The sequence below is a fragment of the Neoarius graeffei genome, chromosome 15 (assembly GCF_027579695.1).
Source record: "Neoarius graeffei isolate fNeoGra1 chromosome 15, fNeoGra1.pri, whole genome shotgun sequence".
NCBI lineage: Eukaryota > Metazoa > Chordata > Actinopteri > Siluriformes > Ariidae > Neoarius > Neoarius graeffei.
The window spans coordinates 7,908,269-7,924,785 of NC_083583.1; the positions used below are offsets into that span (position 1 = coordinate 7,908,269).

At 45.8% G+C, this 16,517-nt stretch overlaps 1 protein-coding gene across 1 annotated transcript in view; it reads left to right on the forward strand.

Moving 5' to 3' along the window:
* Positions 1–16,093, forward strand: part of LOC132899782 (polyamine-modulated factor 1-binding protein 1) — a 298,473-nt gene extending 282,380 nt beyond the window's left edge. The window contains 1 exon segment of the mRNA XM_060941901.1: positions 15,588–16,093. Within this exon segment, the coding sequence (XP_060797884.1) occupies positions 15,588–15,663 (76 nt within the window). The 3' untranslated portion in view covers positions 15,664–16,093.
* The last annotated feature ends 424 nt before the right edge of the window (positions 16,094–16,517 follow it).

Sequence of the window (16,517 nt, forward strand, 5' to 3'; positions counted from 1 at the left end):
CCAAGCAGAAGTTATATGTGGATGTCGTGTAAATGGCACTTAGGATTAGATTTTCAGAGCAGATTGCTGTTATTAGCAGGGGGGAAAAAAATAGGGGTGGGTGGTGGGGGGTAGAGCACACAGACGTCTTACTGGGAGGCAATCTATTTTCTTTTCGCACAGAGCGGCTCTTAATGCACTGAAGCAAAAGTGCTTTGGTCCGCAACCTTTCACGCCTTCACCTCCTTTATGTGATTGAATAGTTAATAACTTTGATTTGCCTTTGAAAGCGCGTGCTGTGGGGCCTGTTCGTCTGTTGGACTACAGAAAAGAAACCCACGTTCTCCCACTCGCGTTCTCATCCGGTCGTCTTCTTCGTACACCATATGTGATATTTGTACTTTGATCTTATCTCGGTCTTTCTCACTTTTAAGGGCCCACTTTATCCAGAACTTGGATAAATTGTAGACCTAGAGTGCCATAGACTCCATCTCGAGTTCATTCTCGCCCCCCCCCAATCTTACACACATCTGTCATCAGTGTGTTTGGTGTACTCAGACCCCTGTGTGAATGTGACCCTCCCTAATTGTGCCTCGCACTCATTTGCTCGCACCACATGAGGTCCTGATTGCTTATTTATTCTCCTCAGGGCTCCTCTTAGACATTAAAATGATTGACTAGTTTCATTCGGTGCACATTTATCAAGCTTTATTTGATAAGCTTTGCTTTCCTGGGTATCCACAAACGTCTCGTTCTCCCACTTCAAATTCATAACGCACTGCTGCGGACTGTTATTATACACGTCTGATTGTTTCTCCAGCTAATTTTATGCGAGCGTGAATAATTTTGCATGCACAAAACCTGTTTATCCCGGGCAGAATTAAGAGGCACAAAAGGGCAAGCATTAGCAAAGCTGCAGGGGAGTAGTCAAAGAGCCGGCTGTGTATGCAAAGCTGCCAGATAGGACGACAAGTTCGGAAACGAAGGACCGTGACGGATTTTTTTTTTTTTGTCATCCTCCTCCTTATATGCAGCCCTGGTTTAACAACAACATGCATAGTTTGTTAATTGGCTGTATTTGTTCGCTGCTGGTCCGTGCTACAGAGAGCTCATTATACCTGAGAAAGCTGATGATCTCCGCTGTGACATTTGACTGTTTGCGCTTGTTTCCAGCAGTGACGTGGCCTCAGGGGCTACACGAGATCCAGAGAGCTGCAGGGAGGCAAAGAGGCAGAGCAGGATAGCAGAGAAACCAAAGCATGCTGGAAGGGTAGGTCAGGTTGACAGGAACAGGAAAGAGTCGACCAACATGAGGCTGACGGTGACGAGCAGCTCTGAGAGCACACAGCATGTCCGTGTTTTCACTAAAATTACATAATATGTGAATTTTAAAGATGTGCAGAGATCATCTAGAATGTGATTTACATCGGTGTTGGCTCAATTTGTGTAAGAATGATTGATTAAATTCATGGGTAATGTGAATATAGACTCACTGGCCACTTTATTAGGAACACCCCTACATCCACTTGTATAACTGTTTGACGCGGTTCTCTAATCAGCCGATCCCTCGACAGCAGCACGATGCATCAAATCACGCAGATGCAAATCAAGAGCTTCAGTTAATGTTCAGACATCAGAACGGGAAACATTGCGATCTCAGTGTGACTTTCTTTCACTGTGGCACGGGTGTTGGTTTGAGTGTTTCAGAAACTGCTGATCTCCTGGGGTTTTCACTCACAACAGTCTCTAGAGTTTACACAGATAGAATGGTGCCAAAAACACTGAGTGAGTGAGTGACAGTTCTGTGGGTGGAAACAAACGCATTGTTAATAAGGGAGATAGAATAGAATAGAATGCCTTTGTCACTGCACAAATGTACAATGAAATTTAGTTCATCATAGGAGAGCAAAGCCGCTGCGTACGTGCGCGCCGCCACTCTTGGGCACTTCAGCCCAGGGCCGTCCTATGTTAACCTAACTGCTTGTCTTTGGACTGTGGAGGAAACCGGAGCACCCGGAGGAAACCCACGCAGACGCGGAGAGAACGTGCAAACTCCACACAGAAAGGCCCTCATCGGCCGCTGGGCTCGAACTAGAGCCCTGCAGTCCCGCGGGAGTCCCGCGGGACCCGCCGCAAAGCAGTGCGGCGCGGGACAAATTTTGAAAGCTCATTGCGGGCGCGGGCGGGAGCAGGAGTGCACATATGCGGGCGGGAGCGGTGATAAGCTGCAGTCCCGCTAACTAAAAATGTGTTTAAAATAAAATTTATAAATTATTAATTTATGTCCATCATATATAATTTGTGCTGGATATTTTATTTGGCATTAATAAAAACATTTTAAGATGCCTAAATTTGCAGAGAGAGTCAGATTGCCAGATTGAGTGAGGAATGGCATCTTAAATTTGCCATTGATCACCCTAACGGGCAATCCTTTGATCACTCTAATGACTCGCCGTTCACACCCAGCCTCCAGTGACCCACACTAACATGATGCCTCAATGACACCTTAGATGAGCTGGTCATCAGAATTCTGATTCTGATCCAGGAGAGGATAAATATCTCTCGTACGTTTCCGATTCCTTTCCTCTTCTGTGTTTGAGATCTCCGATCATGGCAGAAGAGCAGAGCTCCTCTACTGAAGCTCACAGTGCTTCAAAAGTAAGTGCTGCTTTAAAAAGAGGTACATTTACCGTTAAAAAGTCAAGAGTCCTGAAATCGGACATTTTAGTTAGAAATGCTTTACAAATGTAAACTGGGTTAGCCTAATGTTTTGTATGGCTGAACAATAAATATACCAAATTTCCACTTGGAATTACGTGCTCGCCTGTCTTTTTTTATTGTTTATTATTATTATTATTATTATTAGAGACACTGACGAAAGCAACAGCTGAAACGTTTGTCTCCTTCTGCTGCTAAAAACAACTGAAAAGAAATGTAACTAAAAGAATAAGTTCAAGAGTGCGATCCATCTCTCCTTTCACACTAATTATTCATAGGAGACGCACCACGGGAGAGCGAATACTTAAATGATTAGCCTACTTAAATAATTATTAGGTCTACATGTTGCCATTTCAACATTCCGAATTCAGAAACAAGGTAAATAATAACAAACGTGAACGTGAGCTGTAGATATTTATGCTCAAATCCACTCAAAGTAGGGGGCGGGGCACCATTACGCTGTGTCAAGACAAGAACTTTATGAGGAATAACGCGGACGTCTGCATCATGCAGGATTTGCGGGTGGGAGCGGGACAAAATATGGCGGGCGGGAGCAGGACTGAAAATCATAATTCTTTGCAGGCGGGAGCGGGACTGAAAAATCATAATTCTTTGCGGGTGGGAGCGGGACTGAAAAATCCGACCTGCGCAGACCTCTAGCTCGAACCCAGGACCAGGTCAGAGGAAAATGGATAATAAAATGGATAGGCCTGGGTTTCCCAAAAGCATCGCAGCATAAAGATCATTTGTTAAATAGTAGAGCAAGCATCACAATGAACACACTCTCTCCTAATAAAGATGCTCTTGGTGTTAAAGTGCATATCACGGGTAAATTCAGGAGCAAGATCAATGTAATTCTCCTATTTTATATTAAACTTTGGCCAAATATCTGTAACATCCTGCATACTCTGCAATTTTTTTCCCTTGCACAATACCAGAAAAATTCAGTTGAAATCGAGCCATTTGAGGCGAATTGGTCCGCCTCTGAAAAAACTTGACATTTGGATTTCCCGGCAAACATTGATTTTCGTGACGTTGCGTGCGGGACGCCTCCCTCTGAATCCTACGTCAGCGCTGGTTTGTTTATGAGAAAACGACCTGGTGGTTTTCTGCAAATTTCTTCAACGTTATCGCGTAATTATTAAAATGGTTAACAGATGTATCGTAGGAGGGTGTAGCAACACCAATCTTGATGGGATTAGTACTCATCGTTTTCCAAAAGACCGGACAATGAGAGAGAAATGGGAGCGCTTGGTCTACACAGGCTGTGCACTGAAACCGTGCAAAGCTCGCGCAGCCTGCTGGCGCTTCCGCAGGTGACGTCACGAATCTGGCTCCAGACTCCCTTGGGATTTTTCCAGATGCGTTTTATTTTATTTTTTTTCTGCTGTAGACAGATGGCCTTGTGCAAAATTACCCTTCTGGATGAGTGTGTAAAGGGACATACTTTCATATAAAAAAAAACCCACGAAATTGGTCCAGAATATGCACTTTAAGAGGCTTTTGGGAAACCCACCCCAGATTGGTTCGAGCTTTTTGGCCAGGAAGGATATAGTAACTCGTGGCAGCGGGGGTGTGGTCAAGCGTCGGTCTGTGACCGGAGGGTGGAGTCAGGGAAGGTAAGTGGCAGAATCACTGCACCTGAGGTTAATTAATGTGTTTGTGTGTCTTCCCCAGTGACCGCGCCCTATGTAAGGAGAGAGAGCGAGAGCAGAGGGAGCTCTCTCCCCAACCAGACGACTGGAGTGTGTGCGTGCGTGTGTGGCTGAGAGTGTGAAATTGACACTGAAAAGTGAAAATAAGAGTTTTGTGAACATCCCCGTGCACACACACAACACCTTCACCAATTGTGCTCCCCCCAGTGCCTCGTCTTGCACCAGGTTTTGGTGGATTGAGGTCTGATTACAACCAGAATCCACCAACGCCTGATATGTATCCCCTTGGACACTCACCGGTATGCAATACGCTCCGGCCCGATCGAGGGTGGCTCCTGGCGCGTCGGGGATCCAAACCACCATGCCCACCTCCATTACTGAGCACTGCTGTTGGACGTGGCCTGGCTCCCCGCAGCGCCAGCAAACCAGCCCGGGCTTCCTCTCCGCACTGGTGCTCTGGGGCTCACTCACCTGAGGGGGGGGAGAGACAGACACAGAAGGGAGAAACGGGAGGGCACCGCGGGTGCGGCAAGCCGGCTGGGGTGGCGCCGGCCCCCGCCTCCGCGGTGGGGGAACGGGGCGAGGATAAGACACAGGAGGAGAGGGGGAGAGGAGAGAAGAGGTTGTCTGCTGTCCTGCCATCGGGACAGCCGCCAAATGGTCCTCCGCCAGCTCAATTGCCTGATCCAGCGACGCCGGGCGGTGGCACTGGACCCACTCTGCAGTTCCGGCTGGTAGGCGCACGATGAACTGCTCCAGCACCACCTGGTCGATGATTCCCTCGGCGTCACGGTTGTCGGCCTTCAACCACCGCCTGCAGGCGTCCCGGAGTTACTGGCCAAATGCGAACGGCCGGCCAACTTCTTCCAAGCGCAAACCACGGAAGCGCTGCCGTTGTTGCTCGGGGGTGCGCCCCACACGCTGGAGGATGGCCTGGCGAAGGTCCGCGTAGGCCAGTCGGCGGGGAGCTGTAGCGCGGCCAGCTGCGCCTCTCCCGTTAGCAGGGGGAGGAGGCGTGCCGCGCTGTTCCACCGGCCACCCCGAGGTCTCTGCTACCTGCTCAAAGAGCGTGAGGAAGGCCTTGGGGTCGTCCTGTGGGCCCATCTTCCGTTAGGGTGAGGGGGGACAGGCCTGCGGCCGTGGAATTGGTGGACCCTGCCGACACGAGGAGGTGCCGGAACGCCTGTCGCTCTTCCTGCTGAGCCAACACCAGGGCCTCGAACCGCTGTTCCTGCTCCTTCCGGAGGGCGAGTAGCGCCTGGTGCTGGCCTGTGGCGAGGGCGTGGACCAGGTTGGCGAAAGGGGAGGACTCCATGGGGCTGTTCTGCTTCTGCGCTCCAACTCCCGGGTTTCAGCACCACTGTAGCAGTTCGTATGGGTGGGTGGAGCACAGAGGGACGGCAGGCCAGAACTGAGTTCACAAAACTCTTTTATTTTCACTTTTCAGTGTCAATTTCACTCTCTCAGCCACACGCACACACTCCAGTCGTCTGGTTGGGGAGAGAGCTCCCTCTGCTCTCGCTCTCTCTCCTTACATAGGGCGCGGTCACTGGGGAAGACACACAAACACATTAACCTCAGGTGCAGTGATTCTGCCATTTACCTTCCCTGACTCCGCCCTCCGGTCACAGAACGGCGCTTGACCACGCCCCCACTGCCACACTCATATAATTTACAACCGTGGTGAGCAGAAAAGCAGCTCAGCATGCAACAGCAGAACAACACACTGGGTTCCACTCCTGCAGCCAAGAACAGGGATCTTAGAATCAACAAGAAGTTCCTATTAAAGTGGCCGGTGAGTGTAAATGTTAAGTTCGTGAATTTGTATTAAAGGTACAGCGTCTTGCAAAAGTATTCATCCCCCTTGGTGTTCGTCCTGTTTTGTCGCATTACAAGCTGGAATTAAAATGGATTGGGGGGGGGGGGGGTTAGCACCATTTGATTTACACAACTTTTAAAGGTGCATTTTTTTTTTTTTTTTAAATTGTGACACAAACAATAATTAAGATGAAAACAACAGAAATATGGGGTGTGCATAGGTAGTCCCCCCCCCCCCCCCCCCCAAGTCAATACTTTGTATAGCCACCTTTTGCTGCAGTTACAGCTGCAAGTCTGTGCAGCTAAATTCATAGATGAGGGTGCTACATTTTTAAATGAGGTTGTAAAATTTGTAGGGGAGGTTCCTGAATTCATACCGCAAGGTAGCTAAATTTATCGATGGGGTTGCTGAATTCGTGTATGAGGTTGCTGAATTCATAGAACACTTTGTTAAATGTATGACTGAAGTTGCTAATTTCATGAATTCAGATACGAGGTGGCTAGATTTACAGATAACATTTCTGAATTCATGATTTTGTTTACAATGTTGTTAAATTTATAGACGAGTTTGCTAAATTCTTGAATTTCTATAAGAGATTGATTAATGAACAAGGTTGTTAATTTCATGAACTTGTATAAGTGCTTGCGAAATCATGGGCAAGGTTGCTAAATTCATTCATTCCTTTTAGAGTTTTCTAAATTAATGAAGATGTTGCTGAATTCATAGATGAGGGTTCTAAATTCGTTAGTGTACGAGGTTGCAAAATTCATACACAAGGTTGCTAGTTTCATGAATTTCATAAATGAGGTTGCTAAATGCATGAACCTATAGACAAGGTCACTGAATTTGTATACGAGGTTGCTCAATTCATGAATTTGTAAAACAATGCTGTAAACTTCATGAACAAGTTTGATTTATATATGAGGTGGTTAGGGGGCGGCACGGTGGCGTAGTGGTTAGCGCTGTCGCCTCACAGCAAGAAGGTCTGGGTTTGAGCCCCGGGGCCGGCGAGGGCCTTTCTGTGCGGAGTTTGCATGTTCTCCCCGTGTCCGTGTGGGTTTCCTCCGGGTGCTCCGGTTTCCCCCACAGTCCAAAGACATGCAGGTTAGGTTAACTGGTGACTCTAAATTGACCGTAGGTGTGAATGTGAGTGTGAATGGTTGTCTGTGTCTATGTGTCAGCCCTGTGATGACCTGGTGACTTGTCCAGGGTGTACCCCGCCTTTCGCCCGTAGTCAGCTGGGATAGGATCCAGCTTGCCTGCGACCCTGTAGAACAGGATAAAGCGGCTAGAGATGAGGTGGTTAGATTTACAGACGAGAATACTGAATTCATGAATTTGTAGATAGGGTGGCTACATTCATGAAGTTGCACACGATATTGCTAAATTCATGAATTGTGACGCCCATCTGCGCCCCTTTCAGGTTGGCCCTGCCAGTGCACGGGCGTGGGCTGAACCTGAGCCTGAGTGCTTTATTGTCTGCACCTGTATTTAGGGTGGGGCTATAAAAGGGTTCCTGTCTCTCTCTCAAGGGGGCTGGAAGCACTTCTTTTCGGTTTTTGTAGGCACTATTTTTGATATTTTCTCTCACACAGGTACTTTGACTCCTTTCTCAGTCTGTCCCCCTTTACATTTCTTTAGCTCTTACTTTCTCATTTATTTACCTAACATACTGATGCATTCATTCACCCACTCATGCACGACATTGATCATCTTTTTCATACCCCTATTTGCACGCCCGGATCACCGCACAGGCTTCATATGGCTTCAGCCTAGGGGCCCCCACGCCCCCTGCCTCGCAGGGGGGCCCCCAATTGGTCAAAAGAAAAAAAAAAAACCTTCATATTCATTGGCTCAAAATGAATATTTAAATAAATGGACGCTGATTGGGTGAGGCAAATCCGCCTTCCATATATAAACGTTAGACGTCACGCACGACGTCACTCCACAGTTGAACAGTGAACATGTGTGACAGAAAATACAAGAGCGGTGCTCAAAAGCGCAAGGGCAAAAAGCCCAACGTGACAAAGCTCTATTGAGCAATATACCAAAACTAACAGGGTTTTTTAAACCTAATGAAACCCAACTGGCAAGTGCAAGTTGTGCTAAGTTGTTGTCAATCTAAACCTTATAGTTTTTGGTGTTCTGTTTTTGCTGGCCCAGCTGTACAAAGTTTAATAATGAAAAAAAAACTTTAAAATGTAGAAAATAGACAGTTCTTTACAGGTAGATAGGATAAGATGGTGGTGGCCGGGGGGGGCCTACAGCAACTTGTAGCCTAGGGGCCCCTGGCCATGTTAATCCGGCCCTGCCTATTTGATTGATTATTAATACTGGTAATAATAAATTTTTATTATTGATTTGAACCATTTTGTGTCTTGTCCCTCCTTATGTGATGGTAAACGAGTCTGCCGTTACGTAATTTGGCGGCTCGTCCGGGAGACCTGTTGAAAATCCAGATCATAGACTTTCGTGGGTTCAGGTGAGAACGTCTGTTGTTTGCATTGGTTATTAGTTAATTTCGTGCAGTCTCCGGCTAAGGAAGAGTGCTCCAGCTGGGCCTTGCCTTTCCTTCGGAGCACTGTTTATTGTTTTAGGTTGTTATTTTGAGACAATCCTGGTCTGAAGTTGTTATAACTTCTGTCAGGGTCACGCTTCGTGCAGCTTGTCTGTAGCGAGTTCAGCGTTATCCAGTCGCCTCAAGGCCGGCATGTCTCAGAAGAGCTAGCTAGGACAGTTAGCTTCTTTGGTTAGGTATTTAGGACGCCGGTGGACTGCGTTATAGGATACACCGGCAATCAATGGACGATTTCACCTGGATGCATGGGAGTATTTTGGTTCGTGCTTGTGGATGTGGTGAGGGTTTTTTTTTGTTAGTTTATAAATTAGTTTACTGCTGTCTGCGTTCGCTGTGCAAGTTGTTTAACTTTGTTAAACAAGTGCACGTTTGTAGAACGTGAACTGGTCTATTTTTAGACTCACTGTGATTTGCGTAGCCTGTCTTTGCTATTTTTAGGCTGCGCGTGCGAACGGGTATGCAGATTATTTAAAGTTACTGTGTTATGGAGGTATTGTCTCCGTTGGTTTATTTGTTTTTTTTCTCAGTAACTTAGCCTTTTGGGAAGTACTTTAAAACTGAGTGAGTGCTTGTTTGAACTTTAACGTTCTTGGTGTTTAGCTAAGCTAAATATTGGTAAACAGTTAGCTGTTTGTAGATTTTTGTCTACTTGGTTCTGGTTATTAGTTACCAATTCATTTGTGGGGTGCACGGTTTTGAGTATCACAGTTTGTTTGCCATTGTATGTAGCTTGCATGTGTGAAAGAGAACTAGTGGCCTAGCCTGTAATTTTCTTTGTACCTCAAATTTTGATCGTTTTTGTGGCTGCTTGGTAGCCCTTTGCTGTGTGTGGTATCCTAGCTTGTGGTGGGTTTTTTTTTTAAACCCCTATTGTGGCAGAATAGGTAACACATAGCTATACTTTTGTGTGAACTGGGCATAGTGTTTGTACTGGTTTGTGAGTTAAAATGGCAACCCCTGAAGGTTTTATTGCCAAGCCGTCTGAGGAAGTGTCGTCTGGTTTAACCAAGGTGCAACTCCGTGCAGTGGCTGAGCATTATCAACTGGCCTTAACTACTCAAGAGAAACGCTTGAGAGAGACATTGTTTCAGTCTATAAGGAGCCAGCTTATACTTAAAGGAGTGTTGGAATCAGAAGCTCCTCCTTCAGACCAGTTACAGTTTGAGAAATTGAAGGCTGAGAGGGAGGCTAGGGTTCTTAGAGAGAAAGAGATTGACTCAAAGAGGGCTTTAGAGGTTCGCAAACTCGAGCATGAACTCGAGTTGAAGCGTATGGAGAATGAGGAGCGAGAGCATTCTTTGACCTTGAACTGAAGCAACCCATTCTTCCTGCCCGTCCGCAACCTGGTTTTGATGTCACTAAGAATATTCGCCTTGTTCCACCCTTCATAGAAATATTGTCGAGAAATATTTTTCTCAAGGGCGGCACGGTGGTGTAGTGGTTAGCACTGTCGCCTCACAGCAAGAAGGTCCTGGGTTCGAGCCCCGTGGCCGGCGAGGGCCTTTCTGTGTGGAGTTTGCATGTTCTCCCCATGTCCGCGTGGGTTTCCTCCGGGTGCTCCGGTTTCCCCCACAGTCCAAAGACATGCAGGTTAGGTTAACTGGTGACTCTAAATTGACCGTAGGTGTGAGTGTGAATGGTTGTTATTTTTCTCATTTTGAGAGAGTAACAACCACTCTTAAATGGCCGAAGGAGGTATGGCCTCTGTTGCTTCAATGCGTTTTTATAGGGAAGACGCTAGGAGGTGTTTTCTGCTCCAAGTTTAGAACAGGCTATGAAGTATGAGGATGTGAAAACGGCCATCCTCCACGCTTATGAGCTTGTCCCTGAGGCTTATCGCCAAAGGTTTAGAAAGACAGAACAGCAAACGTTTGTAGAATTTGCACGTGAGAAAGAGCGTCTGTTTGACCGGTGGTGCTGTTCACAAAAAGCGGATTCCAGGGAAGACCTACGACAACTTGTCCTCGTAGAGGATTTCATGAATTGTCTCCCTGAGGCTGTGGCCGTCCACCTGGCTGAACAGGAAGTGCAAAAGTTGAACGAGGTTGCTGTTCTTGCTGATAAGTTTGTTCTTACGCATAAGCGTGTACCTGGTAGTGGCTGGGTAAGCCATCAGAACAGAACACGACCCCCTCCTAAGAGTCAGCAACAGTCTGGAGGGGGAAATGATGCTCCGCGCTCATCTCCCCCTGCTAATGCTAGCCGTCCTACTACTAACAACACGGGTCATTTGCAACTATTGCAAGAAGGTAGGCCATATGAAATATGATTGTGTAGAACTTAGTAAAGGAAAGAGAAGGCCAAGAGTTTTGGCCTGGTGGCTTCCTGTGGAAGCGCCCTGTCTTCTTTAAATAATACTCTGAGTGTTGGGCCTATGGTTGCTTCTAAGCAAGATAAATGTGAAGTTGATGCAGAGTACACTCCCTTTGTTACCAAAGGCTCTGTGTCTTTGCCTGATGGGCATTGTAGTGTGCCAGTACGTATATTAAGAGACACTGGGCCAGCTCAGTCTTTTATGCTGTCTGGGTTTTTGCCTTTGTCTGACAGTACTTCCACCGGAACACGTTCTAGTCAGGGGTTTGGAAATGACTCCTGTTCAGGTGCCATTACATCGAGTTTGTCTCTCTTCAAAACTGGTCAAAGGTGATGTGGTGGTGGGAGTTCGTCAATGTCTCCCTGTCCCAGGTATTTCATTTATCTTGGGCAATGATCTACAACCCCGATTCCAAAAAAGTTGGGACAAAGTACAAATTGTAAATAAAAACGGAATGCAATAATTTACAAATCTCAGAAACTGATATTGTATTCACAATAGAACATAGACAACATATCAGATGTCGACAGTGAGACATTTTGAAATTTCATGCCAAATATTGGCTCATTTGAAATTTCATAACAGCAACACATCTCAAAAAAGTTGGGACGGGGCAATAAGAGGCTGGAAAAGTTAAAGGTACAAAAAAGGAACAGCTGGAGGACCAAATTGCAACTCATTAGGTCAATTGGCAATAGGTCATTAACATGACTGGGTATAAAAAGAGCATCTTGGAGTGGCAGCGGCTCTCAGAAGTAAAGATGGGAAGAGGATCACCAATCCCCCTAATTCTGCGCCGACAAATAGTGGAGCAATATCAGAAAGGAGTTCGACAGTGTAAAATTGCAAAGAGTTTGAACATATCATCATCTACAGTGCATAATATCATCAAAAGATTCAGAGAATCTGGAAGAATCTCTGTGTGTAAGGGTCAAGGCCGGAAAACCATACTGGGTGCCCGTGATCTTCGGGCCCTTAGACGGCACTGCATCACATACAGGCATGCTTCTGTATTGGAAATCACAAAATGGGCTCAGGAATATTTCCAGAGAACATTATCTGTGAACACAATTCACCGTGCCATCCGCCGTCGCCAGCTAAAACTCTGTAGTTCAAAGAAGAAGCCGTATCTAAACATGATCCAGAAGCGCAGACGTCTTCTCTGGGCCAAGGCTCATTTAAAATGGACTGTGGCAAAGTGGAAAACTGTTCTGTGGTCAGACGAATCAAAATTTGAAGTTCTTTATGGAAATCAGGGACGCCGTGTCATTCGGACTAAAGAGGAGAAGGACGACCCGAGTTGTTATCAGCGCTCAGTTCAGAAGCCTGCATCTCTGATGGTATGGGGTTGCATTAGTGCGTGTGGCATGGGCAGCTTACACATCTGGAAAGACACCATCAATGCTGAAAGGTATATCCAGGTTCTAGAGCAACATATGCTCCCATCCAGACGACGTCTCTTTCAGGGAAGACCTTGCATTTTCCAACATGACAATGCCAAACCACATACTGCATCAATTACAGCATCATGGCTGCGTAGAAGAAGGGTCCGGGTACTGAACTGGCCAGCCTGCAGTCCAGATCTTTCACCCATAGAAAACATTTGGCGCATCATAAAACGGAAGATACGACAAAAAAGACCTAAGACAGTTGAGCAACTAGAATCCTACATTAGACAAGAATGGGTTAACATTCCTATCCCTAAACTTGAGCAACTTGTCTCCTCAGTCCCCAGACGTTTACAGACTGTTGTAAAGAGAAAAGGAGATGTCTCACAGTGGGAAACATGGCCTTGTCCCAACTTTTTTGAGATGTGGTGTTGTCATGAAATTTAAAATCACCTAATTTTTCTCTTTAAATGATACATTTTCTCAGTTTAAACATCTGATATGCCATCTATGTTCTATTCTGAATAAAATATGAAATTTTGAAACTTCCACATCATCGCATTCCGTTTTTATTTACAATTTGTACTTTGTCCCAACTTTTTTGGAATCGGGGTTGTAGCTGGGGGGAAGGTTTGGGGTAACACCGAGGCCGTCTCGCCACCTGTTGTCTTTGATTCGGTGCCTGAAGTACCACCAAAGCCTGATCAGTGCTTACGGCGGCCTGATGTGTTTCCTGTCACTCGTGCCATGGTAAAACGTGGCCTTGATTCTGATTTGGTGTCTTTAAATGATACTTTTCTTACTAAACCTGATGTTGTGTGTAGTGGTTCTTTACCATCACCTGTAGGGGAGCTAGAGACTACCAACACTAACTTGGATGACTCCACTGGAGGTGGTGATGACTCAGATGTTGAGAGTAAGTCTGTGAGAGTAGCCCCTCCTTTGGGAGTGATTAATGGTGAGTCAGAAGTCGCAACTTTTGAATTTGAATGAGCTTGAGCGCTGTTCTTTGCCTGACTTGTTCAAGGTTTCACGTGAAGATTTGATTAGAGAGCAGTTGATTGACTCTTCTCTTAAACCTTTATTTGTTTTAGCATCTCAAGAGAAACCTGAGGATGAATCCTCCTACTTTGTACAAGGTGGCTTGTTGTGTAGAAGGTACGTGTTTCAGAAAGAGACTTTTGCCAACTCTTTTGTACAGGTAGTAGTTCCTTGTAAGTTCAGGAAAGCGGTGCTAGATCTAGCTCACAACGAAGTAGCTGGACACACTGGGGTGCGGAAGACATATGACAGGATTGTGCGTCGGGTTTATTGGCCTAAGTTGAGGAAAGATGTTGCCTCCTATGTAAAATCATGTCATGTGTGCCAGTTAACCGGCAAACCTAATCAACAGATTCCTGTAGTGTCCAATCCTTTTGAACACCTCATAGTTGATTGTGTGGGTCCATTGCCTCGCTCTAAGGCTGGACATCTTTATCTATTGACAGTGGTGTCAATCTACACGTTATCCTGTAGCATATCCACTTAGGTCAATAACGACTAAGTCTGTGTTGAAGGCTCTTACCAATTTCATGTCAACTTTTGGTATTCCAAAAGTCTTTCAAAGTGACAGAGGGTCTAATTTCATGTCAAAACAGTTTGCTCGGGCATTATGTCAATTGAAAGCCATCTCAAGTGCTTACCATCTCCAAAGTCAGGGTGCTCTCGAACGTTTCCATCAGACGTTCAAGTCTGTTGACTCTGGACAACAGTAGTGGCTATCTTTAAATAAAGAAAATAAAATTACAAAACCTAAAGAAATGCATTTGTTAAGCCACACAGCTCATAAAGATGTTTTCCAGTGAAATGCAAAAACTGCATTTATACACACTTTTCCATCACTCACACATTGCTCAGAATAAAACGAAGTCTCACTCCAGTGTGCAACACACACACACCCTGGACCTTAACATGTTGTCTTTTCTCCTGTCTGGATCATCAAAAGCTTATAAAAAAAAAATACACACATTTTATGTAAACGGTCAGAATGCAACAATATAAGTTGATCTTGTACATAAGTGCACTTTATCATGACTTACGCCAGGCAGGAACATCACTCACTCACTCACTCGCTCGCACTACATCACTTCCTGATTTCCCAAACTATGGAGGAGGGGCACAGAACATGCATGCGTTAATCGCATGTCAAAAAATTTTGCCGTTAAAAAGAATTTGCATTAACGCGTTAACAATTGCCGCTTTTCCACTACAAACGCGGCTGAGTCGGGCTGAGCCGTGCCGTGCTGAGTCGAGCTGAGCGGGGCTGTTGGAGTTGCATTTCGACTACAACCGCGCTGAACCGTGCTGGCTGGAAGTGGGTGGACACATTGGGTGGAGTTAGTGAAAGTGGGTGGACGTCAGGTGATGTCGTTAAGCAGCGCAAACAGTGACATCAGTGATCTTTTAAGCGGTAGTCTCACGACCCGAATAGTAAACAATAAACATGGAGGACATGGAGTCGTTAGTGTTGCTGGTCTTGGTGCTGTGGCTTGTTGTCACCGACAACGCCAACAGATACTGGCAAGAGCGTATGGATGAGGCGAGGCGCATAAGGCTTCAGAAATTCTCGTAATTCGTAATTATTCTTCTTCCGGGTTTGCGGTGTTTACAGATCCCAGCGCGCTCGCGGGGCGTGTGTGGGCATGTGAGGACACTCCTCCTCACCAATCAGTGCACAGGGGAGTGTCTGCTCACGCCCCCAGCCTCACTCGGCTCGCTTCAGCCCCACTCCAAAACGGTGCGAGTTTTAGGGGCTAAGCAGGGCTGAAGCGAGCTGAGTCGTGCTGGTTTTTGGTAGTCGAAACGCGAGCCGTGTCGGGCTGAAGCGAGCTGAAAAAGGGTAGTGGAAAAGGGCCATTTGACAGCCCGATTACTAATTTCATGAATTTGTATACGAGGTTGTTAACTTCATGATTTCGTATATAAAACATTTGCTAAATTCATAGACAGGTTTGCGAAATTTCTATACGAGGTAATTAAATTCATAGATGATGTCGGTGGATTCATGAATCTATACGAGATTGCTGAATTCATTGTATTTATGTTTTTTAGTACTTTTCTGATGTTTGCCGCTTCTGTTTTTCCCGCCATGTTTCAGATCAGGAATCTTCAGCCATCAGCGGGAGAACCCGAGTAGAAAGAAGCCTCTGGCAGTACAGCTGGAGCGGAGCTGAGCTGAGGGGGGGGGGGGGTGCAGAGCCACGCCCGGCTCGAGTTTCGCTGCTGAAGTGGCACGGCGAGTCGCTGGAAGGGCACTGGAGAGAAGGACCCGATGTGTCGGGCACATCAGCGGGAGTTTACACCACAGCACTCGCTGAATGTAAAACACCTCAGGGATTCTCTGTGACACTGAGACTCTTTTTAAAAAGTAATACAGGATTGATGGAGAAAACATCTGAACAGAACTGATGGAGAATTGGGTTTGTTTATACCGCTGTTTATTTTATAAACCTGTTAAACTTGAATAATATCATGACACTGTGATGGATGCTATATGATCTAAGATGATGCCGTTTTTCTTTAGCAGTGAAAACGAGTGCAGTTTTCATTTTTCAGAACGACAGGCGCCGTGTGTCAGTGTGTGTTAATCATCTTGAAACTTGTTTTGCTCCGAGGTAAGTGAAGATGTGAGCCGTTACTGCAGCTTTCTCTGTGTTTGTTCACTGTGGTGATATTTAATGTAATATATATATTTTGTTTGTTTGGGGTTTTTTTTTTATTTATTTTTGACATTTCAGCATTTGTTTGTCGTAAATTTCTCAGAGGCTTTCAGATGAAAACTTTTAAAACCTGCAGGGATTTGAAACATTTAGGAACGGATTTAAAAAACACATTTAGTGTCTGTTTTTGTGCCTGATGTCTTTTTCTGAACATCTATCCATCAGCGTGCGCGCAATACCCGTGCTTTTGTTTGTTTTGTGTAAAGTGAGTCATATTAGTGACCTGGTGTAGGCGATAATGGTAGGAATTATATGGAACATCACCCCAGTGTTCCTGTGTCAGTGATGTAAAGTTGTGTTTGAGTCGG